This window comes from Perna viridis, chromosome 11 (genome assembly GCF_037379345.1).
Source record: "Perna viridis isolate PV_CMFRI_1.1 ecotype Kerala chromosome 11, ASM3737934v1, whole genome shotgun sequence".
Taxonomy (NCBI): Eukaryota; Metazoa; Mollusca; class Bivalvia; order Mytilida; family Mytilidae; genus Perna; species Perna viridis.
Window position 1 is genome coordinate 26,677,093 of NC_142455.1, and position 24,971 is coordinate 26,702,063.

At 32.6% G+C, this 24,971-nt stretch overlaps 1 protein-coding gene across 2 annotated transcripts; it reads left to right on the top strand.

The window, feature by feature from the left end:
* On the top strand, positions 1 to 22,409 carry LOC148603535 (uncharacterized). 2 transcript variants are annotated; one of them, XM_088551859.1, is made up of 11 exons: positions 1 to 137; positions 7,236 to 7,443; positions 7,903 to 7,982; positions 8,654 to 8,726; positions 10,418 to 10,576; positions 12,147 to 12,305; positions 13,770 to 13,840; positions 14,769 to 14,844; positions 16,073 to 17,343; positions 18,172 to 18,308; positions 20,094 to 20,247. In XM_088551859.1, exons 2-11 carry the CDS (start codon positions 7,263 to 7,265, stop codon positions 20,110 to 20,112), a joined length of 2,226 nt encoding a protein of 741 aa, XP_088407985.1. In that variant the 5' UTR covers positions 1 to 137; positions 7,236 to 7,262; the 3' UTR covers positions 20,113 to 20,247. The 2 variants fall into 2 exon arrangements, with proteins under 2 accessions (XP_088407985.1, XP_088407984.1); XM_088551858.1 differs by lacking the exon at positions 1 to 137 and adding an exon at positions 3,019 to 3,134 and having other exon boundaries at positions 20,094 to 22,409.
* The last annotated feature ends 2,562 nt before the right edge of the window (positions 22,410 to 24,971 follow it).

Consider the following 24,971-nt stretch of genomic DNA (forward strand, 5'->3'; position numbering starts at 1 on the left):
TTCATGTCAAGTGGATTTTACTCTTGAGCTCTCTCTAATGTAATTCAGTTGTGTAGACAATTATGGATTATATTTTGAAAATCTTAATTTGTTTGTGTGATGGCTTATTGTATACAAAGAACCTATGTGACTGTTTGGTAAGAATGTTAATTTTTAACTTGCCATGAAAAAATCTTGCAAAATAATGTACATTTATACTGTTGATGTGTGGGGAATTACGTTAGTTTGAGTCTGCATGCACTGTTTCGGAACGGATTTAGGTATCATCGAATCTCCCGTAACCGAGTATCGTCCGAAACTATGTTTTCCCTACGTCGCCAAAAGCGGAAGCATGCAGATCTAAGAGTTGGGTTACTCCATCCGTCCGTCCGTCCGTCCGTCTGTCTGCATGTTTGTCTGTCTGTCTGTCTGTCTGTCTGTCTGTCTGTTCGTCTGTGTATCCGTCTGTTACATATGTTTTGTCCCATTTTCGTCAGCAACTATAAATTACAGCTGCGGTGCGACGCAGGTCCAGACATCGAATGGGCTAGATTGTTATTTTTGCAATAGAACGACTGACTTATAATTAGATTTTTTTACAAATCGATTGTTCTCAAAATCGACAATTAAAATTGCATTTTGACTGATATGATAAATAATTGCAATGATAAATTTATTCAATGATTTCTGAATTTACAATAGCCTCTCGAGAGACCATTGAAGCATGCATTTACACATATTTTGGGAGAGAAGAATTAAGACTGAAATCGTTTAATGTGAAATAACTTTTTCTTTCGTAAACATCTTAAGTATATTTAAATATGTTTTAAAGAGGCAACACCCATGTTTTGACGCAATTAACAGAAAATGATTAATTCATATTACATTTGTCTAACTATACATAACTTATTTTTAAATTAATTATGCTTAACTGACTTAAATGATGTTTGTACAGTGCGTGTATAGTGGACATGCGGGGGGGGGGGGTCCAGAAATATAAGGGTCTAGTTCAGAAATTTAAAGGGGAGTTCCTGGCTATTATTTGCTATGAATCAGTTTTACCGACAATTAATTTGCCCAGAAACATACAAAAACAATCTAACTAAAGGGGGCAAATTTAGAAAGTTATAGACGGTCTCGGCTGTCATTTACTCACCATTTTTTCCCGCTCTTATGTACATTTTTTAAAAAATATATTATGATAGGCAACTTCCATGATGTGATTTATTTCCTTTGTCTAATTATACATGATTTATGTCATATTGAACAACTGGCACAATATGCATATATATAAAACTATGATATGAATCAGTTTTACCGACAACTTGAAACCAAACTGGAAACGTTTTCGTCGTGCAACCCATCGAGTCGAATTTATTGGACTTTCTATGGAAAAATTAAAATTTATACCATTTTTAATAAATTCTGACTATGAAAATCGCAACCTGTCATAAAAAAACAGAAGTATTATTTGTGATAATATTAAAAGAAAATACAAGATAAGCTGTTTTTTCTGTACTGATGTATCAATACTCTATGGGTTTTTACATTGAAAAATAGGTCAATTTAAGCCATTTTTCATAGGGGTAGGGTAAATATATTGCCTTTAACTCAATAACCGTAAGTGCTACAGCAAGTTTCTTAGTACCATTAAAAATCGGAGACATTATGCTACATTACTATGCCTTCATACACTTTGTTTATTCATATTTGATGTCCCAGTGATGACTTAGACGCTCGAAAAATAGAAGAAGAAAAATCTTGATTTTTTTTCACCTAGTGGTGTACAAAGATAGACTTGTACTGAAAAAAAAAATCCGAGAATATTCTTTAGCGAGAAATTGATTCTTAAATAGGTGATATAAATATACCCGGAAAATCATCATGAAGATGATGAGTGGGAGAGGACCACGACAAACCCAGTCAATGAACTATACTTTACTCAGTAAGGCGAGCTAGCGCAGCGAGAAAAACAATCTCGATTTTAGGTCAGGGTTAGAGTATTTATTTCAAGTTACCATCCAGTGTCAGAATATTTATTTTCAAGCACAAAAAAAATGTTTGTTAAACACTTTTTATGCGTGCATATATATACACACAAAAATGTGTTATTTTCATAAATTTTCAAATTCATAAGATGACCGAGCGGCACTCCGCAACCTTGTGGATCCGCCTATGTATCATGTAATAAAAATATATTATGCTCCTGGTTCCGGTAAAAATGTAGCCTTGATGCAGGAAGTGTAATACAAAATCTCTGCTTGGGGTCAGGATGTTTTTTTGTTTTTTGTTTTTTTTTGTTTCAGGGAGAAAATCTAACCAGGGACTTTATATTATAGGGGCTTGTCACTCCTAGCAAAGTCTATATAATGTGTAAAAACATAAACCTGTAAATAAATTTAATTATAGGTCTCTGATAAAAATAACTGTGCCTCCCCGGTCTTTATACTGGTTTAACTTAAAGCCTATAAGATGTACATTTGACTATGCATACTGGGAGAGTTATTCAGGATTTTAGTCATATATAAGTTATAAAATTGACAAATTGATGTTATGATGGAAATACTGAGGAAGGGTGTGTTCTTAAAACACTGAAATACAATAAAAATGTCAAAATTTACCTGTAAAATCTACAATTACTTAATATTTATCAGTAATTGCCACTGGGAAAAATAATGAAATCTAACTGTTAATTAAGTCTTTCGAACTCATTATTATGTAATAAAAGTTATATCATTGTAAGCAGAGACTTATACTTTAATTACAGGTCTATGTTTTAAAGAAGTTTCTTTTATTTTTTAATTGGTAGTAAATTCATATGGTTAACCAAACAGAAAGACACAATGATTAGTGGGTTATAGTTATAAAGGAAATTGATAATTTTGATATTTCTTTCTCAAGACATAGGTACATTCATTTCGTCATCATTTTATCGTTATTCAAAGCACATTAATTAAAAAAAGCGATTGCTATTCAGCAGATATTAAAATCTCACTGAAAACCAGAAAAAGGCGCGAAAGTTTGAATTATCTCCCCTACTGTCACTCTTCTCTGTGTTTACATGGATTTCGAAATAATTTTCAACTGACAGGTTACAAAATAGCAAGAAAACACCAGAGTTTACTATAATAGTCAAAAGACAAACTTTCATTGAGGTATTATACATATCTGGACAAGAATACAATTTGATTTATGGTAAAAGCTGCATTATATTTACTCAAAAGATCCAGTAGGCAGTACATTAATGGTAACCATATCAGCCCAGTATCCCCTGAACAGGATTAAAAAAATTTCTTGATCAAGATGGGTTTAGGGATTTTTAAGAGACCAGGGACTAATATAAACAGCTACAAAGGAGAAGTTTCAGTAAATTCTGTTCAATAACTTCTCCCTGTCAAGTACAAATGGAAGAATGAATACAAACGAGAAGTTTTTGCTCATTTCATCCTTTAGATTAGGCCCTCAAGACGTTCTTTTTTATTCTACCTTAAAACGTGTATATCCTTCTATTTTGTACTTGCCTTCCGTTTATAACATGCAGGGCACATGGTTCATCACGTTACTAAGACTACTTAGTAAGGCACTGACCATTTGAGGAAAAAATATTTTACACATGCAGCCATGCACAGGGAAACCATTATGATTCAATTTCCCCCATTACTTAACACTGTAGATTTTCAAGTAATCCAGCTACTACTGAAAAAACATTTAAAAAATAGTTACGCACTTGTTGCAAGAAAATTCTAACTCGGTTTAGAATTCTAGATCCACCTCCATGAGAAGAAGATAGTCTGTGCTGAAGAGACTCATACAAGTCATAGGCCTCAGGCTTTGCTCCATTTATTTTCTTAGATTATATGATTTTATCACTTCTGATTCTCTATAGCATAGCCTTCATACAAAATTGTGAAATACAATCACTTCCTCAGAATGTATTTTAATACAAGTTACATATACTTACAAATTCATTGTAATACACTACACATGTATACATGTACATGTACATTTTACATATTATATGTGTATCTTTATCTTTACATATTATTGATATTGTCACATATAACATTATACCGTTACCAACAGCAACTAAATTGTAATTGTGTTTGTGCTAATAAAGAATATCTGAATTTGTATAATAATAAAGATGTAACCATAAAAGTAAACCTAATTTTAAATAGCAACTCTCTTCCTCCTTCATATCTAAATGCCTTGATCTAAGGAAACCTTTATTATAATTATTTCATATTTCAGTGTAATTGCCAAATAATTGTTATAGTCTCAACATTATATATGTATATTGACAATGTCATATACATTTGTATATATCTTTGCATATAATGGGCCTTAACCATTTCTTATATCTGAGTTTGAGCCAATAAAATATTTGTATTTTGTATTTTTTGTATCAGGCTTCAGGGAAATCATTAGTTTACCGATTCAATGTAGTAAATAGTCACAAAAATGTATATACATGTATATGTTCATGGCATAATACACGTTCATTTGTTCCTGTATGCATTTATTATGAAGATTTGAATTCTTCTAACATTCTTATTTTCATGTACTTAGTAAATTTAATCTTAAAATTTTGGTATGTTGATGATCAATATATGTATGTCCAAGACTACATGTACATTAGTGATTTCTCTAGACCAATTTAGCATGACCCTGCACCATGCCTTTATCTTTGAGTGCCAAGCTGCCATCATCACTAATTATACAATGTGCCCCAATTGGCCAAATTCAGCTGTCAGCTGTAGTTTTATTTTATCATTTTAACCTCATTTGCAATTTAATATATAAATGTACATTTGTACATATACTCCTATGCCAGCACTCCACAGTTTAATTAGTTTCGCACTTTTGGCTAGTAATGAAAAATGACATAAATGGAAACCTGTGGTTGCTATAGTGATTAAAAATGAAGAATCTATTGTTGATTAAACATTTTCTGAAAAAAGGGGACTTTTAAAAGTATTTTGCAATGTTTTCAATGTTGAAGGGGCTTTTTTTCAATGACAATTTGACTTCATTGTGAAAGTGAAAGTAAGTCAATTTTTTTACCATGCTAAATTTAATAAGTGGATTACAAAGTGAAATAGCTCAAAATCTAACCGGCGATGCCCATATGAGGAAGGGGTTTTCGAAGGAAAAAGTTTGAACAGTTTCAGGGGATGAAATAAAAATTTCAGATATTTTGCGGGAGATTTGATATTTTTAAACCTGATTTTATGAACTTTTTTGCAAATTTTCACATATTTTTGCATGGTTTCTATGGTAAGCCTATATGCTGTTGGTAATTTTTTTCCAGAAAATTTTTACTGCATCCTGAAGGCCTTGGCTTGAGCTATTTCTAGATAAATAGATTTACAGATGCTTGACAATTTTTTAAAGTGATAAGTGTTACAAAGCATCAGATTACAAGACCAAAATTAGGCAGTTCTACAATACTGTGGAGTGCTTGCTATAGTATTGGCACCCATTTATGGTACTTTTAAATCACACTTAGATGAAGGCTGTTTATTATGGGTTTTAGAAAATAAATTGCCCTCATGTACAGCCTACAGGTGGGGTACCCATGAAATAACCTTTTGCAATGGTTTAGTGCCCTCAAAATACAAATGCCTTCATAAATTTCTGGAGAAAAAACTATACAGTTACATCTACATTGTATATACATTTGAACCATACAAATGTACATGCAGTACATGTATGATCTAGATCAAAAACATTATATTTAAAATAAATGATAGAATTATTATGTCCTATGGCAGATGTCTTATTTTATCAGTCGAACAGACTCTGCTTTGTACTAATTCATTACAGTGAACTTTTTAACATGTTGCATTTACTTAGTAATAGTACCGACTAATCCTGCTCAGACAAATAGCATACATGTAGGGTCAATTATAATGACAGGCTGTTCACAAATGTACCATTCCAGGCCTTCCACAAATGTATCATTCCAGGCTGTTCACAAATGTTTCATTCCAAGCTGATCACAAATGTACTATTCCAGGCTGTTCACAAATGTGCCATTCCAGGGTGGTCACAAATGTATCATTCCAGTCTGTTCACAAATGTATCATACCAGGCTGATTACTAATGTAGCATTCCAGGCTGTTCACAAATGTACCATTTTAGGCTGATCACAAAGGAACCATTCCAGACTGTTCACAATTGTTTCATTCCAGGCTTTCCACAAATAAACCATTTCAGGCTGTTCACAAATATACCATTTCATGCTGTTTACAAATGTATCAGTACAGGTTGTTCACAAGTGTATCATTTCTGGCTGTTTATTAGTGCGTCATTTCAGGCAGTTTACAAATGCTTCATTGCAGGTTGTTCATGAATGTACCATTTCTTACTGTTCACTAATGTGTCATTTCAGGCTGTTCAAAAATTATGTACCATTTATGGCTTTTCACTGATGTGTCATTTCAGGCTGTAAAATACAAATGTATCATTTCAGCCTGTTCACGAATGTATCGTTTCAAAAAACTTCAAAAACATTTTTAGCTATTTTCATGAAACTTTGTTGAATTGTTCTTTTTTTTATTAATGTACATGTAAGCTTGTTTTTTATTTTATGTATATTTTGTGTAATATATTTAATCACAATCAAGTTCAGAGCTGTATTAAGCTAGAATTTTGTGTCCATATTTGCCTGTTCAGGGTTTGACATCTGCAGGCGTATCTAGCTGCTCTTTGCGAAGCATTTTATTTTTGGGATACAAGGATGTTAAAAAAGTAAATATTGTTGTAAGATAATCTTACTGTGGAAAATTGTTGGATTACACTATAACATAATTTGTACAAATTGTAAACAGTATAGTCCAGTTTAAGAATTTTGTATAGGATACATTGGCTTGGAAGCAAAATTTCTGCAAGCCCGCTGCTACATTGTATTTTTACCAGCATTGGCTGTAGAGCTGGTCCCAATGTCAAAGACTGTTATACAAATATGCTCAATGTCAAAGACTGTTGTACAGATATGCTCAATGTCAGACTGTTATACAAATATGCTCAATGTCAAAGACTGTTATACAGATATGCTCAATGTCAAAGACTGTTATACAAATATGCTCAATGTCAAAGACTGTTGTACAGATATGCTCATTGTCAAAGACTGTTGTACAAATATGCCAATGTAGAACATTAAAACAACTGTACTTATAGTTATTCTTGTTAAATCATTTCCTGTATATAAGATAAGTTTCTTTAAAGTTGCCATTTGCTTTCTCCTGATACAGATTTAACAAAATGAAGCCCTCCTGAATATGAGTAAAGTCTCATCACTGTCGGTACTATTCAAATGGAATAAAGTGAAACCCACACCCAGTAGAACACACCCAAGATCAAGATGTAAACATGCATGCTGTCTCCATAATGAATACGCCTACATCATTGGTGGGAAGGATGGCAACGTCTCTCTAAAAGATTTCTCTAGATTTCATTTGGGTAAGAATAGCAGAGGTTTCCTAACTTCACTGGATTGTGATGCCTTAGAGGTTCAAAAATTCAAATGAATTGTAGTCCAAGGCACAGGACTCTTTAATTTCTTACCTACATGTACATTTGTAGGACCATTGAAATTCAGTGTACCTGGGTCTTAGACCTTTAAACCATTTAATTAACACATTATTGTGGACATTTCACATTCCTCAAGTGAAAATTTCAGTACCTTCCATTGTAACCAATGTTGCTTATCTAAAATATCAGGGGATTTTTTCAGCATTACATAATTGTAGCTTCCCAAACACACAAGAAAAAAAACCAAAGTAATTAAAGAGGTCATTCTTATCTACATGTACATGTATCAGCATTAAGGCTTTTAGGTACTTGGCTTGTTGTCTCAAGGACACTTTCCCATTATCTTTGTTCTTCTAGATATATTTCTGTTTTTTTTTTTTTTTTTAGGTACGCACACATGGGAAGAGCTGTCTTATCGTGGTGAGAAAACTCCATACTTTGAAGGCCATACTCTAGTATCCTATAAGGTATTCACTTCAGCTAAGTTTGATTTGTTACTATCATTTGTCCTTGTCATACCTTTTATTCATCTGTCATTTTAGGGGAGTATTATGACAAAATGCTGTTTACACATGTAATGATATATATAGTAACTCCAACACAATTTAACAGACTTAAATAAATATTTTAGAATGTTTTGGCTTCTTTCATAATTCATTGTTTTGAAGTTTGTCACAGATAGTGAAAGCAGATCCAGTAGCTCGACTTGGTTCATAACTCACTCTTAGGGGTACCTACTTTGTGTAACCTAAATACAACATAGCAAATACATTCAGATTTGTTTGGTATATAAAAAGGCTTGGTTGACATTTAAGCTGACCAGAATCTCATGGTTTTAGTCCCTAATGTGATATGAATAAAGATAAATTCAATTTAATCTTACAAAAAAAATCCAATTTTGTACTACTATTTATTTGCTTCAAAACATCAATAGATGCAAAACAAACAACTCCACTTTCATAACGGATAATCATATATTTTGGTTATTTGCATAAGATATCTCTGAACCAAATCATTTCCCTTGGAAACTTGTGTTAAAATTTTCACTTATTTGATTGGCTTAGAATAGACTTTTCATAGCATGAAGTTAATAAAATGATGAGCTGATGAAATGATATTGTTTTTTTTATGTTTACAGAGGTTGTTGTTATTATTTGGTGGTGTATTGAGCTATGATCACACAGAGTCAGCTCTCTGGATTATTAATCCTGGTAAGGAAACCGATCTGCTTGAGAATTAAATGCCTCACTATGGATTAGGCTATAGAGGCAACAAGTCTTAAAGGGAACTTATAAGATTCGGCTATAGAGGCAACAAGTCTTAAAGGGAATTTATAAGATTCGGCTATAGAGATAACATGTCTTAAAGGGAACTTGAAAGATTAGGCTATAGAGGTAACATGTCTTAAAGGGAACTCAAAAGATTCGGCTATAGAGGCAACATGTCTTAAAGGGAACTTTAAAGATTAGGCTATAGAGACAACATGTCTTAAAGCGAATTTATAAGATTCGGCTATAGAGGCAACATGTCTTAAAGGGAACTTTAAAGATTCGGCTATAGAGGCAACATGTCTTAAAGGGAATTTATAAGATTCGGCTATAGAGGTAACATGTCTTAAAGGGAACTTGAAAGATTCGGCTATAGAGGCAACATGTCTTAAAGGGAACTTTAAAGATTAGGCTATAGAGACAACATATCTTAAAGCGAATTTATAAGATTCGGCTATAGAGGCAACATGTCTTAAAGGGAACTTGAAAGATTAGGCTATAGAGGCAACATGTCTTAAAGGGAATTTATAAGATTCGGCTATAGAGGCAACATGTCTTAAAGGGAACTTGAAAGATTAGGCTATAGAGGCAACATGTCTTAAAGGGAATTTATAAGATTCGGCTATAGAGGCAACATGTCTTAAAGGGAACTTTAAAGATTCGGCTATAGAGGCAACAAGTCTCAAAGGGAACTTTAAAGATTAGGCTATAGAGGCAACATGTCTTAAAGGGAACTTTAAAGATTAGGCTATGGAGACAACAAGTCTACCCTGGATTTGACTTTTTATGAGCAACTCGGCGGGTGTTTCTAGAAAAGCAGAGGACGCTTACCCTACCTGTGCACCTGGTCCATGCTCCCACTTTTTAATGGAGCCCGAGTTGCTCATTTACTTTTGTTACTTCATATGTATTATTTTAGTTACATTGTGTTCTTTGTTGTGTATGTCTGTTTTCCAAGTCTGGTCTTTGTCCCTGGATCACATTCTTTTGATTACCGCTATGACCTTGGTTCCCATGATTTCTCTTTTATACTCTTTCATACACATTCTACTGTATACATTTATATAAATTTTAATCTCAAAAGTAGAACAACGAAATGACTTGGTAACACTAGTTAGGTGTTTATAAAGAAATGAAGGTGAAGTTGGTGGGTTTTTGACATGAATCACCTCCTATCTAACTTTTATAAAATTGCTACTTAAAACTATGACATTTTCTGTGTCTTACACATGTCTGGTTATCTTCTTGTCAGCTTATGTTCATGATATTATTTTTTTGTTTTATGCTGTTTTCTGCCTTTAATTGCTTTGTATAGTTTTCAAACAGGCATGTTAAATTTTTTCATATGATATTTTTATGCTATGAATATAAACAAAACCACAACACATTCTTTTATTCTATTTGAACCTTGCTACATCAAAGACATTTTTCCGCTTTAAAACAGAAGTCTACTTTTTAATTCCAGGTTTTACCTTTACATTTTCTTTTTACTGTATATTTACTTCTGATTTTGTCAATTTCTACTTTTTATGTTGGTTTTGTAAAATCATTCTTAAATCCAAAATTTGTTTGTTTAGAGTAGTTTCACTAGTACTCAAAGTTGTTACGTTAATTAATCCAACTCTCTTTAACAGATTTAGAGTATATTAGGAGATATGTTCCAGACGTAGGAAGCTGTCAGCCATGTGCCAGGCGACATCACACATCTGTCATTTATAACAATGTTATGTATGTCTACGGAGGATACATTGATCTGCAGGGGTCAACGGGTGAAATATGGGCTTATCATATAGGTATCTTTACTCACATTAACTCACAATGAATTTTTTTTTCATCAGTTATTTAAGCAAATTTCCTTTGATGTGTACTTGCTGATAATGCTTGGATCGGCAAACTGACTAGATACAAGAAAGAAAGATCAGTTTGCAATAAGCATGCACCAATTATCCCTGTAGAGATCCCCTTTTTGGGGGGGACAATGAAATTGTGTTTTACTATGACATTGCAACAACCAGCAAATTTGTAATTGCAACTGTTACTGTAAACAATATTTTAAATATACAAATACAGAAGAAAATGTGGTACATGTACAATAATATTACAAATCTCTCTTATATTTATTCTGAAATGGTATAATAAATCATTATGGTATACTTTTCCTAAGCCTGAATGAAGATTTGCTGCATTCATACATATTCATGTACATGTAAGTTGTCAGCTCTTGCCTGAAGAAAGATAATTTAGAAAAACAACAATGCTCTTACATCACTGTTGTTTATCGTTTTGTAAACTAGTTACTATAAAGTACTATTTTAAAATAAAACATAGCACATGGATAATAACCAGATAACTGACAAAGTTTATCGTCCTTTGGACTTCACAGGAATGACTTTATTTTCAAGAAAACTGGCAAAATTGTAAATTTGTGAATTGAATTTATATACAATCCCTAAATATATCCTGATAATAATGGACAACAGGGGTTAACAAATTAAATTTGTGTAATGCCAACCTTCCCCTGTTACATCGCTTCATCAACTGATGCACATGCTAAATTTTGAATGGACAGTATCACAAATCATGACAATCAGTGGTCATCTGATAAAATAGTCCCCATTTTAAGTAATACTTTTGGGTAATATCTTTAACATATTTCAGATAACGAGCATCATTTTATAAATAACAAATTACTGATAAAAGGAATAAATGGCATTTGTTTTAGATTGTGACTTTATCATGTTTAATATCAGGACTCGCTCTAGTGGGCTCACCTGATATGAACCGTTACAAAGTCACTATCAAAAACAAAATGCTATTTATACCTATATTAATGGCAATTTTTTAATTTCCCTTTTGAAGGTTTTTGTGCTGAATGATATGAATACAAAATTTTCTCAATAATTTTTCTCTGCAACTACTTGTCACAACCATGTGATATTTAGACAGAAGCTTTATATTCATATGACATATTGTGAAATTTGATTTTAGTCTTGATCTACTTCACCTTCTTGTACAACAACTTTCTTATCAACCAGATAGTATGTAGGGAGGGGAATTTCTATTTTATGTTCATCTTTTAATATCATAATAGTGGATTATTCCATAAAGGAGTGTCATGTACATGTCCACTATAAATTTAGTAATTAATGTGTGCATGGATTATTGCAAATTTGTTATTTAAGCTTAGAGTGTGAATTAATTTCGTGTGGTTGCAAAAAATATTCCATATCATTGCATGTTTACATTGTGAATTTTATTCCTTCACATTTTTTGCAGTAAGAAATGCATAGCAATTATTCCTGAATTTACAATATATTTCAGTATTTTTGTGCACCATGTACTAACAAACCCATTTTATTGTAGATGATGAGGATTGGGAACAGATAAAGCCAAACCAGAGATTGGATAATACGGCTGGGACTCGCCATGGTCATACTGCCATTGTGTATGGTAGAGACATGTGGGTCTATGGTGGAATGTCTGGTCTACATGCCAAGGCAGACTTGTGGAAGTTTAATTTCCGTAAGTCAAAAAGATTTGCTGTATCAAGTTTCACTCAAGTTATTATCCAAAAAAATTCTCCCTTTACTGCTACTGTGAATTCCAAAAATGTCTTTATTTACTACTCCACCTCAGTGGTCTCCTGGTGTTGTGCTAGCCGTGACTGCAGGTTGTTGTTGGTTTGTTCCTTGATTGAATGATACTGAAGACTTTAAAATTGGTAGTTATTGCTTCTTTGTCAACTATGTGACATACAGGTAAAAGAGTGACAACTGATTGGCTTGAAGTCAGAATGACATGCCTGAGTGGATGTTGCAACTGTGTGGTAGCACATGCAGTATCCATCTCAGCATGTGACTTGTACAAAGCAGGGTCTATTTGATACTTTGTATGTATATTTTGGTTATTTTATGTTCTTTGTTGTGTATGTACCTTTTCCATATCTGGTCTTTGTCCCTGGATTACATTATTTTAATTTCCACTAGAATGTTGGTTGCCTTGATTACTCTTTCAAACATTCATATGCCATAGGACACAGAACAAGAATCAATCAACACTTTTACCACGTGTACAATTAGCCATTGTACAAAGAACAGGTCTTTATGGTTTTGGTAATCTTTCTGCATGCTTCTGTAACATAACTGCATGTTTTAGAGCTATATAGGTTTTGTACTATGAATGATGAAGCAGTTCCAAGGATATTTTAATATGTTTTGTCTGGATGTGAGAGGTGGAGTAAATTTTATTTTCTCTGTGGAATCAAATCAAGGGCTATAGTTGATTTGAAAGTGTAATTGTTTTTTGTAATGGGTGTAGTTGCATGTAAAACAAATAACTACAAGATAATAGTCTTTTTCATATTCATGACTTTGGCCTCGTATTTTAAGATTTTAAGCAAAGGGGAGTTACTTTCTACAAATTTGTCATCTGACAGACTGGTTTACTGTCAAATTGGAGCAATAGACAGCAGTAGACTTCAAATATTCCAGTTATTAGAGCCTCAGTTAGTACTTTTGAATAACTTATTTCAAACCGTTCAGGTACTTACTGACTTGAAAATTGTTCAAGTTTCCAAGAAAAAATATTTACCGTTTTCCTTTTCCCAAATAGAGACTGCCAAGGTTGTCAGGTGTTGGTAGGTTACGTCCCTTTGAAAAATTTGCTAAAGTGGTTTGCATTCTGTAAATATGAAAAACAGCTATTGCACTGCTCAACAGTTTTTTTGTAATGTTTTACTAAACAACCGACTAAATGCTGATGCTGTTGGTAAATTAGTCAAAACTATGGATTTGTCTAAACTTGAAATTGAAAAGAATCCTATTAATTAACTGTTTATTTAAAAAAAAATTCAAACACTGGCAAATATTTATTTTTTATAAAGGAAACAAATACTGAGATAGAACATGGCTGCATTATCCATTCTATTGAATTGTAACTTTAAAAAAAAAAAATTAAGGACTGCTATGTTTATTGTTTATCCTATAGATTCATTGAAGTGGGACAGAGTAAAGGCAAAGTTTGGTCCTCCATCATTGTCAGGACACACTGCTACTGTGGTAAGTAACAAAAGTGAGGACTGTTTTGCAATCAACTTGTCCTCCAACAGTCTGTTTGTCTGTTAGTCCATTACACCTTTTTTAACAGGTCAGTATATTGCTTTTGCATGATGACTTGTGCCACATCTCACCTTTCCAGGTTCCTTGCTTGTCAACTTCCTGTTTACCTTATGACTTATTGGATGATTCCTAATTAAAATTTTTGTAAAAGATTTCTAGCCTCTATTGGAGGGAAAGCTAAGATATTTGGTATATTACTTTTGCATGATGACTTGTATTATGCCTCCCTTTTTCAGGTGTGAGAGGAATGGGTGAGTGAGGTTATTCTGTGCAACTTCTTGGTCGGTATATTTGTTTACTACCTGAAAAAATTCCAACAGAATTATTGTAATTGTACCATACTTTCAACCATCACATTATGATATCCTTGGTATATCAGTCTTCACAACTAATTTTCCAGTTCACAGGCCCGAAATACATATATCCGAAATTTTTATATAGTGACTGTTGGCCTGTAGTAGTTAATTTTACAGGCCCACTGCCATTTTAACAAGCCTTGGGCTTTGGACTACAGCTTAATTGTGAAGACTGGTATATACTTAGGATAATCTTTAGTCATATAGGTAATCAGTACGAATGTATGCTGAACTTCATGTTGCCCTTGTTTGCTATTATATTGTTCATTTTTCTTGCTTTAAACCTCGTTTTTCTTTTACATTTTTTGACAAAAACTTTGATATATGAATTTGGCTCAAACTGGTTACAATGTTTGGCTCAGCCTGGCATTTTCATGTTGTTCTAAGCCTTATCCATGTATCAGTATTTGTCGAAGTGCACTGTTACTGTCTATATACACATACTGGTCAAAAAACGATTATATGCTCGCTCATAGGAAACACCTATTCCTAATTAAGCTTTTATCTTTCAGGTAAAAGATTATATGGTGATATTAGGGGGAGATAACAATGGAACACTGAATGGTGATATCTGGCTGTTTGGTCTGTGTAAGTTTTCACATATATTTCTTTTTTTGTGTTACTTGAATATATAGGGGGAATTCTTTCCCTGTACCTGTGTATAATAATGTTTTGGGGTCAGCTGCAGCCTGCACAGTGGTATGAGGGTTTAATCGTCACCCTTCGAAGACCAATGAGTGGCCTTGGGCTGACATTTTCATCCTGGTGGTGTTGTTGTCTCTTTGACATATGCACCATATCTATTATATTTATTTAAGAACTAGTCTATATACAGATTCTCTCAGGAACAAGAATTAATATATTTTTTTGCAGAGGCTTGGTTTCTTTGATATCACAATGGATAAATACACATTTCATACTATATGAGCTGGTACAGTGTTTTGTATCATATTCTATACTTTTATGGGTTGAGTAGTGATACTAGTGTAACTACTGTCAAGATGTGATAAAGTTGTTCCTATACTTATGTGTATAATAAGTATAAATCCAAATTTAGCATTTACAAAAAGGGAAAACCCAGAAATAATTATAGTAGCTGTATCACAACTGGTATTTTCAAAACACCATACAACAGGTAGTTTTTGCAGAGTAAAATTTTTACAATTAAGTGTACTAAAAAATGCTGAATCTAATTTTTGTGATTTGTAAGCAGTTCATGGGTAACTTGTCATGAATATCAAGCTACCCAAATTACAAAAAAATAACTTGAAATAATATTTTATGATGTTCATTTTTATAGACTCTTATTAACAGTGAAAAAAAACAACAATATCTGGTTACATATATATGGTAATCATAATGTCACTTGACCCTTTTCCTTCCATTCATGGAGGGAAAACTTGAAATTGAATTTCCAATTTTTTGTCAATTCTGATGGATTTTGGCAGTTGATCCATTTAGGTAGGGATTACATAATACAAGCTCAAAAAGGTTTCACAATTCAAATATTTCTGAAAGATTCTCTTTAGATGTTAGGTTATTATGGTATAGTACAACAAATGTTGGGGTAAAATTCCCATGAAATACTGATCTGGAGGAAATGACCTGGCATATGATCGGTATGAGTGAACAATAACAGTATTCATATCCTGCATTGGTCTCCAATGTCATTGATGCTTAGATTGTCACTTAAAAGGACTGATTAAGGACATTTTCATTCAATGGAATCACAAAGATAGCAATAAATATATATTCTTATTTCTTTCTGAAAACACATTCTTTACCTAACGTCATGATATAATGGTGTATTTTTCAGGTACATTGAAATGGACACGTTACCAACCAACACACCAGTATCCAGACCCTTGTAAGTGGCACACAGTGATCTCTGTCACAGCAAGGTTCAAGAAGGGAGATCAATCTGTCAGGACTACATCCTTACCTCACCTAAAGAATAAACTAAGAAAAAATCAAAAGAGACCAAAGTCCAGCCCTATATACTCTTCTGCTAGGTATTCCCGTAATACACCAGATCATCTTTTTACACAAAACCGTCCAAGTACTTTAGCAATCAAAACAGATGATGCTCAGGAATGTAATGATTCTAACTCTAAAAGCGAACCAATTGAGATGACAACTTATGGTGAGAAAAATATGGATAGGAGAAGCCCATTTAAAGGAAATGGATTTACAGAGTCTGGGAAAAAGCCAGTAGAAGAGAAGTCACCGTTGCTATGTAATCGACAGGCATCAAAAGATAGTGTTGTGTCTACAGGAAGTAATCTAGGTACAGACAATCCCTGTCTTGAACTAGACAGTAGTTGTGAAAGATTGGACAATTTTAATACTTGTAGTCATAGCAATGGGAAGGTTTCTGTTTCTGTTGAAATGACAGATTTAACTCCCTTTGCTACACCAGGAAGCCCTAGGGATAACTCTCAGGTTGTTACAAGGTTTGTTAAAAATAATAAACCTAAATTTGAAACTTCGGCCATTCCTGGACAAGTTAATATGTCTCCAAATAATGATGATATTTATTCTAAGAATATATTCTCTCACAACCCATCGATGGATCTTATGATAGAAGATCTAGAATTCAGTGATAACTATTTTTCTAAGGGTAGTAAAACAGAGATGAGATCAAAACCTTCAGGACAGTATCTTAGTGATAGGAATGTAAAGTATCCATCTGACCATGACCTAAAAATAAAACGATCAACATTTAATGAAACCGAGTTTAATGGTCACATGGATTTGAGACAGGAAAGTAATTTAGATGGGAAGTCTTTCTCCCTAAGTGATATTATCCAGTCTCAAAGAGACCAGGACAATGCAATGTATAAAGCTGCCAGTATGCATTTACCCTCAAACCGTAGTATAATGTGTCAAAACCTTAATTGCTGGGTGGAAGAAACAGAAGATTCATCTGTTGAGGATATGTCACAAGTTAAAGTCAACAGTTCAGGTTCTCCTTCAGTGATAAATACACATTCAAGCAAAGAAGATAAAAGTAGAATAAAAATTGCTAATCAGTCTAAACCAACTGAACCGAGTGAAAAGGAAGTGGCTCCTTCTACAGTCAATGAGGTAAATAAAGTAGTTTGAGTGTTAAAGTAGCTGTACTTATATGTACATGTTTTGGTGATAGAAACGCATGTATTTGTTTCAGTGATAGTCACTTGTATGTGTTTCTGTAATAGAAACACATGTTAATATCTTACATCTTTATGAGCTGGTACTATGGCAGATAACTCTTGGCTCTTGATACAACATTTTATAATTTTGAAGAAAAAAAGAAAACAGCCTTGAGAATGAATCTGTCATTTTTAATACTAATACAATGTCTTAAGGGTTTGTTTTCTATCTTTATTCCACTATACGACAGAAATGTTAAATTTGCATCAGGTTTTGATATCAATAGTAACATAAATAGAATTTATAAAGTTTATAATCTCATAAGTATAAATTATCTTCTGTACTTATTACGTTTCCATAAGTATGAATTATGAACTATGCACTCTAGACTGTACAGGAAAGTGTCAATGTGGCTCCACTGTATTTCCACTTAACCAAAACAGGACTGGGAAAAAACCATTACATTTTTTCTTTCGATTCTTTTCTCTGTATATAATTGAAATCTTGTTTAGCTCTCAGAATTATTAATTCTATCTTTGTATCATATTTTCAAGTGGTGAGTCCACTTTGTTGGGTGGACAGTGTGACTCCACTGGATCCATTTCTACTGTGTACAGTGGAGAAATGATTAATTATGCTAATTGAGGTGTACATGTACATGTATCTTGTGGAATCTTGAACTGGAGTCGACCTTACATGTGCATTAACAAAAATATCACACTGAGAAGCTACTTTAACCTACAATGTATGTTTGAATAAAATTTGAATTATTTCTTTCAGAATGGGCAGCCCTACCTGTTATTACTTGGTGGCCTCCATGAGAAGGGGGAACATAATATATCTGTTGAATCTATATCAGTGTGGCAGTGTGATGTCTTAGTCAGACACAGTGACATCAGTCATGGTGAATATCATAAGTAAGTATTGAGTACATAGAGACATTAGTAATGGTGAATATTGTGGACATTAATAATGGTGAATAATGAGTATAGAGACATTAGTCATGGTGAATATTGAGTACATAGGGACATTAGTCAAGGTTAATATTGAGTAAAAAACGGCCTTGATCATGGTGATAAATATGATTTTAAGCTATGCCTATGAAGGACGGAGCTATGTGTATTTGTACTCAATTAATCACTTTTGGAAAACATGTACCTGTGTCATTTCTGTTGTACTGGTTTTACAAGCAAATTTTGAGTTCAAAATTTGTTTTCAAAAGTAAGTTTCAAATACCTACATGAGGATATTAGTCCTGTCCGAAGTGGCAAAACTGAAACAATTACTTAAGTCTAAGAAAATTCTTAAATGTTTGTGACGTCATCAATTTCAAGTACTTTGATTGGAGTTAGGACTGAAGTTCAGTTGGAAAACCTGGTTATTTTGTATAATTGAGGTTGACCCTGTGATGTTATTAACATGAATTAAATAGCAGTCTACAATTCAAATTATCTTAAACAATATTACATTTTTTTTTACGAGTATATTCTTATTAGGGACCGTTTAAGGAGGTAGACCCAGGGTAAGGGACACAACTCTTAAAAAACATTGGAATGTTTGTATTCAGCATTTTACATCAATATTATGTAAGTATCTATTTAACTTGGATTGATTTTATTCTGCTTCAAAAGAAAGCTTGAGAGGGTTTGGTGAATTGAATATGATACAAACATATCACTGATTTCAAGAGTTATATCCCTTACCATAGGTCTACTCCTTAATGTTTTGAATTTTTAACAAATGATACCAACTAATCAGGTTTGGGACAGCTGACGTCACCTACCTACATGTACATGTATAATGCACTCCTTTAAAAATTGACTAAACTTAATTTAAAGATTTGGGAACTGGATTTGTGCTATATACGCAGGGAAAATGGTTAACATCAAATAGTGTGATTTTGACCTTCACATAAAACTAACATGAACAGACTTATCATGTTCTGTTCAGGGGGTTTATTTACAAACTAAAAGCCTGCTGAAGAAAGACAACCAGAACAGTGACAATTAACCTTAACCAATCGGGGGAAAGAATATTGTCTTAAGATATAGAATACTTTCTTCCTGACATATGTCTACACAAAAGTACCACATAGTGAGAAATTTTCACAAGGTTTTAATTTTCACTGTATTCCTTTTGTTTTGAAGAATCTCAAAAATCAAAGCTTGACAAGTCCAGATAAAAATGTATTTTACATATAATTTTCATTCCATTAACATGATTAAATATAATGATGACAAAAATAAAGACCACTAAAATTTAATGCCCTTAAATATAGAGGGAATTGTGAAATTGGCATCCACGAAAATTACACAAGCAAATGTGCCACACATGAGAATCATATGGTTTGCATCATATGATTATCATATAAATCGAGCACCATACGATAATCATATGTTTCGGTATACATATGATTATTGCATGATTATCATATGATAATCATATGTTTTTCACAAACATATGATTGTCATATGTTTTTAAGCCAAAATTAACATATGAGAATCTTATGATAATCATATGACTATCATATGTTCAATATCATATGATTGTCATATGATTACCATATGATTATCATATGAATCGACCACCATATGGTTATCATATGTGGCACATTTGGCTGTATACTCACTATACTTCAGCATTCCTCATAGAGGTAACCTGAATATTTATCAATAAGTTCATAAAAAATTTTTTTTTTACAGATCTAGCTTAGTAATATAGTGGAGAAAACAAAGTATAGAGTATACAATGAATAAACATTTATTCATTCCATAAGATATGATCAACACATCATGGTATTACATGGATTTTGGTTGATACATGCTGACTACAGATATTGACAGGCAACTTGTATACACTTGTATCATGGATTTAAATCTACAGAGACAATGGCCCTTTTAGTTCTGAAGTTTCTACTTTTTTTTTAAATATATATTTTGGCTACCAGAATTATAACTGTGAAACCTATCAACTTAAATTTTAAAATTAAGTTTCTGTCCTTTTTGGTACATGTAACAGTCCATATAAAATTCAGACACTGCCAATGATAGATGTGTTTCATGGTGTAGAAAAACTTGCTGAACAAACTATGCTTTTTTTGGTCCAAAAACTGTATACTATATTTTTATGTAACAATACTCCTTTCTGTGTTTAGATCTGCACTTTTGAGAAAACCATAAGTTCATCTCCCACTAAAGTCAACCAAAGCAAACCAAATCAAGAACAGTAACTCTTGCAAAGTGCTAATTTCATGTACAATCTATATAATTTTTATCTCAAAAGTGCAACAACCAAATGAAAAACTAAGTCTGGTTATGTGGTCTATAACTGTTTCTGAAGAAGATATTTTTGGCATGCATGAATCATCTCCTGTCTGATTTTTATAAAGACTACTACTTTAATTGAATCACTGGACTTGTAATACTTAGTCATGATATTCACACCTCCAGTGTTATTACAGATTGTTATTGTTATGTTTTGTTAATTGTTAGTGAAACTTGATAGAGTGTTTGTAGTATTCATGGAGTATTAAATCATCTTTTTGTTTGTGGTGATTATGGAGTATCTTCATTGTCTATTTGTGCCTTTGACTTTACTATTCATCTATAATCACAAGGTCATGACATTAAGAGTAAGTAAACTATAGTTTACATCATTTTGACCTATATTCATTGTCCCTAAGTATGTGATAATTAGGTGAACTACCAGATCTAATTCCAGTACAGATATTGGCAGGTACTACAGTTCATCTTACCTTTTTATACTACATTTGTACCATGCAACAAGTGGGTGGTATATTAGAATGATCTTGTCGGTCCATTATTCTGCCCACCTGAAGTTTGATGCACCTATCTTGAATCATCATAGATGGATTGATTTCAAATTTCTTTTGCCTTTATATAGATAGGGGCATATATTATAAGTTATTTTGTTGGCTATATAATATCATCCTCTATGATTTGGGGGATATACCTAACACAATGCGTCTCTTCATTTTTTGTAATTTTCTCAATCTGTAAAAATTTTAACCCACAGCATTAATAGTTAGATTCTGAAGCCAAACCCACCTGTAAGTGTTGTTAATCCCATGTGTGCCTTTTTTGGGTAAAAGTACTTTTGTTTGTTGGCAAGTGATTGTTATTGATTTACCAGTTATTTTCTGATGTAAATCTAGTTGAGGTGCAGATGTTATCGTTTGGTTTCCACTCATCCTTTTACATTATATTGATTTTCTTTTAAAAGTTTTAATGTTGTCTGCTAATCACAAACCATCAGTGATGTCAGATAACATGTTTACTACAATTGCAGTGTATTTTTGATGTGTTGGCAGAACATTGTCTTGATAGTAATATTTGTATTTGATAATGCTCACTAAGGCTTGCTTAAAGATTGGTAGCTGTTAACAAACAAGGGTACTTTTACTGACAGTTATGTGGTGTCAAAAGTTATGTAGTTAAAATAGCTATGTATTTTTAGAAAATACTATGTAATTTTGTAAACAACAAATATGTGTTTAAGTCATGGAAATTTTGTTGATGACTTGGACTTTTGGATTAGATGTATAAATATGAAAGAAGTTGATATTTTATACCATAGAATTAAGACTATTTCAGGGATTCTTATATATTTTCTTCACATTTGTAAGGGCTATATATTAAATTTATTACATAATTACATGTAGAACTTTGGACATAAGTCGCAAAACATATGCAGTAAGTAGATTGTTTTCATGAACAAAGGGATTTAAATATTTTTTTTAAATATGAACAGAATGATATTAGTTATATTCACCTACAGTCAATTTTACAAAAAAGTAAAGAGTGTGTAAATGATCATAAGAATTGGCATCAATAATGCCATTTTCTATTGTAATGTCATTATTTACAGTCAGTCTTACACTTTCAACTTATGCACAATTAATACCAGATTCTTAGATTAAGTAATATTTTTATTTTTAAGCATAAATATTTTGACATTATACATAATGTAAAATGGATTTCATTATTCAGTGTCAAAAATTGCTCGTGTACAGTATTGTTTTATTCAAGGAGATTTATACCCCAAAAGTTTCTGGTCTCATTACAGTCTATTTTGATTGGCCCAGTTTTTCAGGAAATTATCCTTTGGACAAAATTGTTCTCTAGATAGCTTGCTTAGGGGAGTTATCCAATGGACCAACCACGTAGTGGGAGTTATTAAAAGGACCAAACACTTGGTGTGAGTTAGTCAATGGACCAACCACTTGGTACGAGTTATCCTATGGACCAGTCACTTGGTGTAAGTTATCCAGTGGACCAATCACTTGGTGTGAGTTATCCAATGGGATAGATGAGGATTTATAATATTTTTTCTTATTGTTTCAACTTTTTATTTCATTTTTAGCTCACCTGGCCAAAGGCCATGTGAGCTATTGCTATTGATTGGGGTCTGTCGTCGTTAACAATTTTTCAAAAATCTTTTCCTCTGACACTATTTGACCAATTGATACCAAACTTAGTATGAATGTTCCTTGGGGTATCGTGCATAGAACTGATTTGGGGATCAAAACTGTTAGATTTAGCCAAATTCTGACAAGGGTAAAATTGTTCAACTCGATGAGAACTATCTGTGGTTAAATTTTCATTTTAATCTGTTAAGCCATGTTGGAGTTATTGCCCTTTTTAGACGTTTTTTTGCTATTTTTAATGTTATTCTTTCAAAAATCTTCTCTTCTGACACTACCTGACCAATTGAAACCAAACTTAGTATGAATGTTCCTAGGGGTATTGTGCATAGTACTGATGTGAGGATTTTTGATCTGTCGAAAAACATGGCCACCATTACTAAAAATAGAACGAAGAGTTCAGACAATAATTTTTTCGCATATATCTCCAAAACCGTTAGGTATAGCGAAATTCGGACGACTTAAACTGTTGAGCATAATGAGATCTATCTGTGGTTAAATTTTCATTTTAATCTGTTGAGCCATGTTGAAGTTATTGCCCTTTTTTGACGTTATTTTGCTATTTTAATGTTATTTCTTTAAAAAATCTTCTCCTCTGACACTTCTTGTCCAATTGAAACCAAACCTGGTATGAATGTTCCTTGGGGTATCATGCATAGAGCTGATGTGGGGATTTTTGTTGGGTCGAAAAACATGGCCACCATTACTAAAATGGAACAAAGAGGTCAGACAGTAGTTTTTCGCATATTTCTCCAAAACCATTAGGTTTAGTGAAATTCTGACAACTTGTTAAAGTGTTCAGCATGATGAGATCTATCTGTGGTCAAGTTTTCATTATAATCTGTTAAGCCATGTTGGAGTTATTGCCCTTTTTCAAGGTTTTTTTGCTATTTTTAATGTTATTTCTTTCAAAAATCTTCTCCTCTGACACTACTCGACGAATTGGAACCAAACTTGGTATGAATATTCCTTGGGGTATCGTGAATATAACTGTGTGGGGATTTTTGTTCCATCGATAAACATGGCCACCATTTCTAAAAATAGAACAAAGTAGTCAGACAGTAGTTTCGTCTCCAAAACCATTAGGTTTAGCAAAGTAATTTCTATAGCTGAAATGACCCTTATTATAAGGCCTTCAAAAGTCTTCAGGGATCCTTGTAAGAGTTATTGCCCTTGAAAGATGAATTTTTGCTGTTTTCAGCCAATATCTTGAAAACTATAATAGAAAGAAACTTTCTATCGCTGAAATGATCCTTTTGATAGTCCTACCAAAGTCTTCTTGAGTCAAAATTGTTGGACAACTTGTTAAATTTATTGCCCTTGAAAGACAAACTTGAACCAGGTGAGCAATTCAGGCTCTTAGGAGCCTCTTGTTTTCTCTGTAAAATTCTAGAACTTTTCATTTTCATGGTTTTATTTATGGCATTATTCATCAGGGCATTTTATATTCATGATATTATATGTATGAAGTGTGTGTTGATACATATATAAATACATGTAAAGTTATGCCTTATATGTGTAAAGTTATCTTTTGGTTTCCAATCTTTCTTTTACATTATATTGATTTTCTTTTAAAAGTTTTACTGTTGTCTGCTAATCACAAACCATCAGTGATGTCAGATAACATGTTTACTACAGTTGCAGTGTATTTTTTATGTGTTGGCAAAACATTGTATTGATAGTAAGATTTCTTTGAAAGTTTATATCCATCATTTTCTTGTACATATAATTCTGTGTACATGTTTATCACCTTATTAACTGTTTTTGTATAAATGAACTGCAGAATTTATATTTTTTATAAAATTCTTCAATTTCTGTAAATTAAAATAAGAAATAATGGAAATATTTAAATAACTTTTTACTAATTTCCAACATATTAGTTTCTGAAGTAGAAGTATGAAAATTACTATAAATTTTAATTATTTTACCAACTGTAGTTTTTTAATAGCATGTGATTTTTTTAGAAGTGAATATGTTATTTAATGTACATGTATAATTTAATACTTTTGTATGGAACTGTGTAGTGTAGTTTAGTTTCGTAGAGGCATTAGCTATTTTGTTGAAAAAAAAATTGTGTAGCAGGAACTTTTCCAACGGTAATTTTTTTGTTCTGTCTAGAGAGTAAATAGCCATCTTG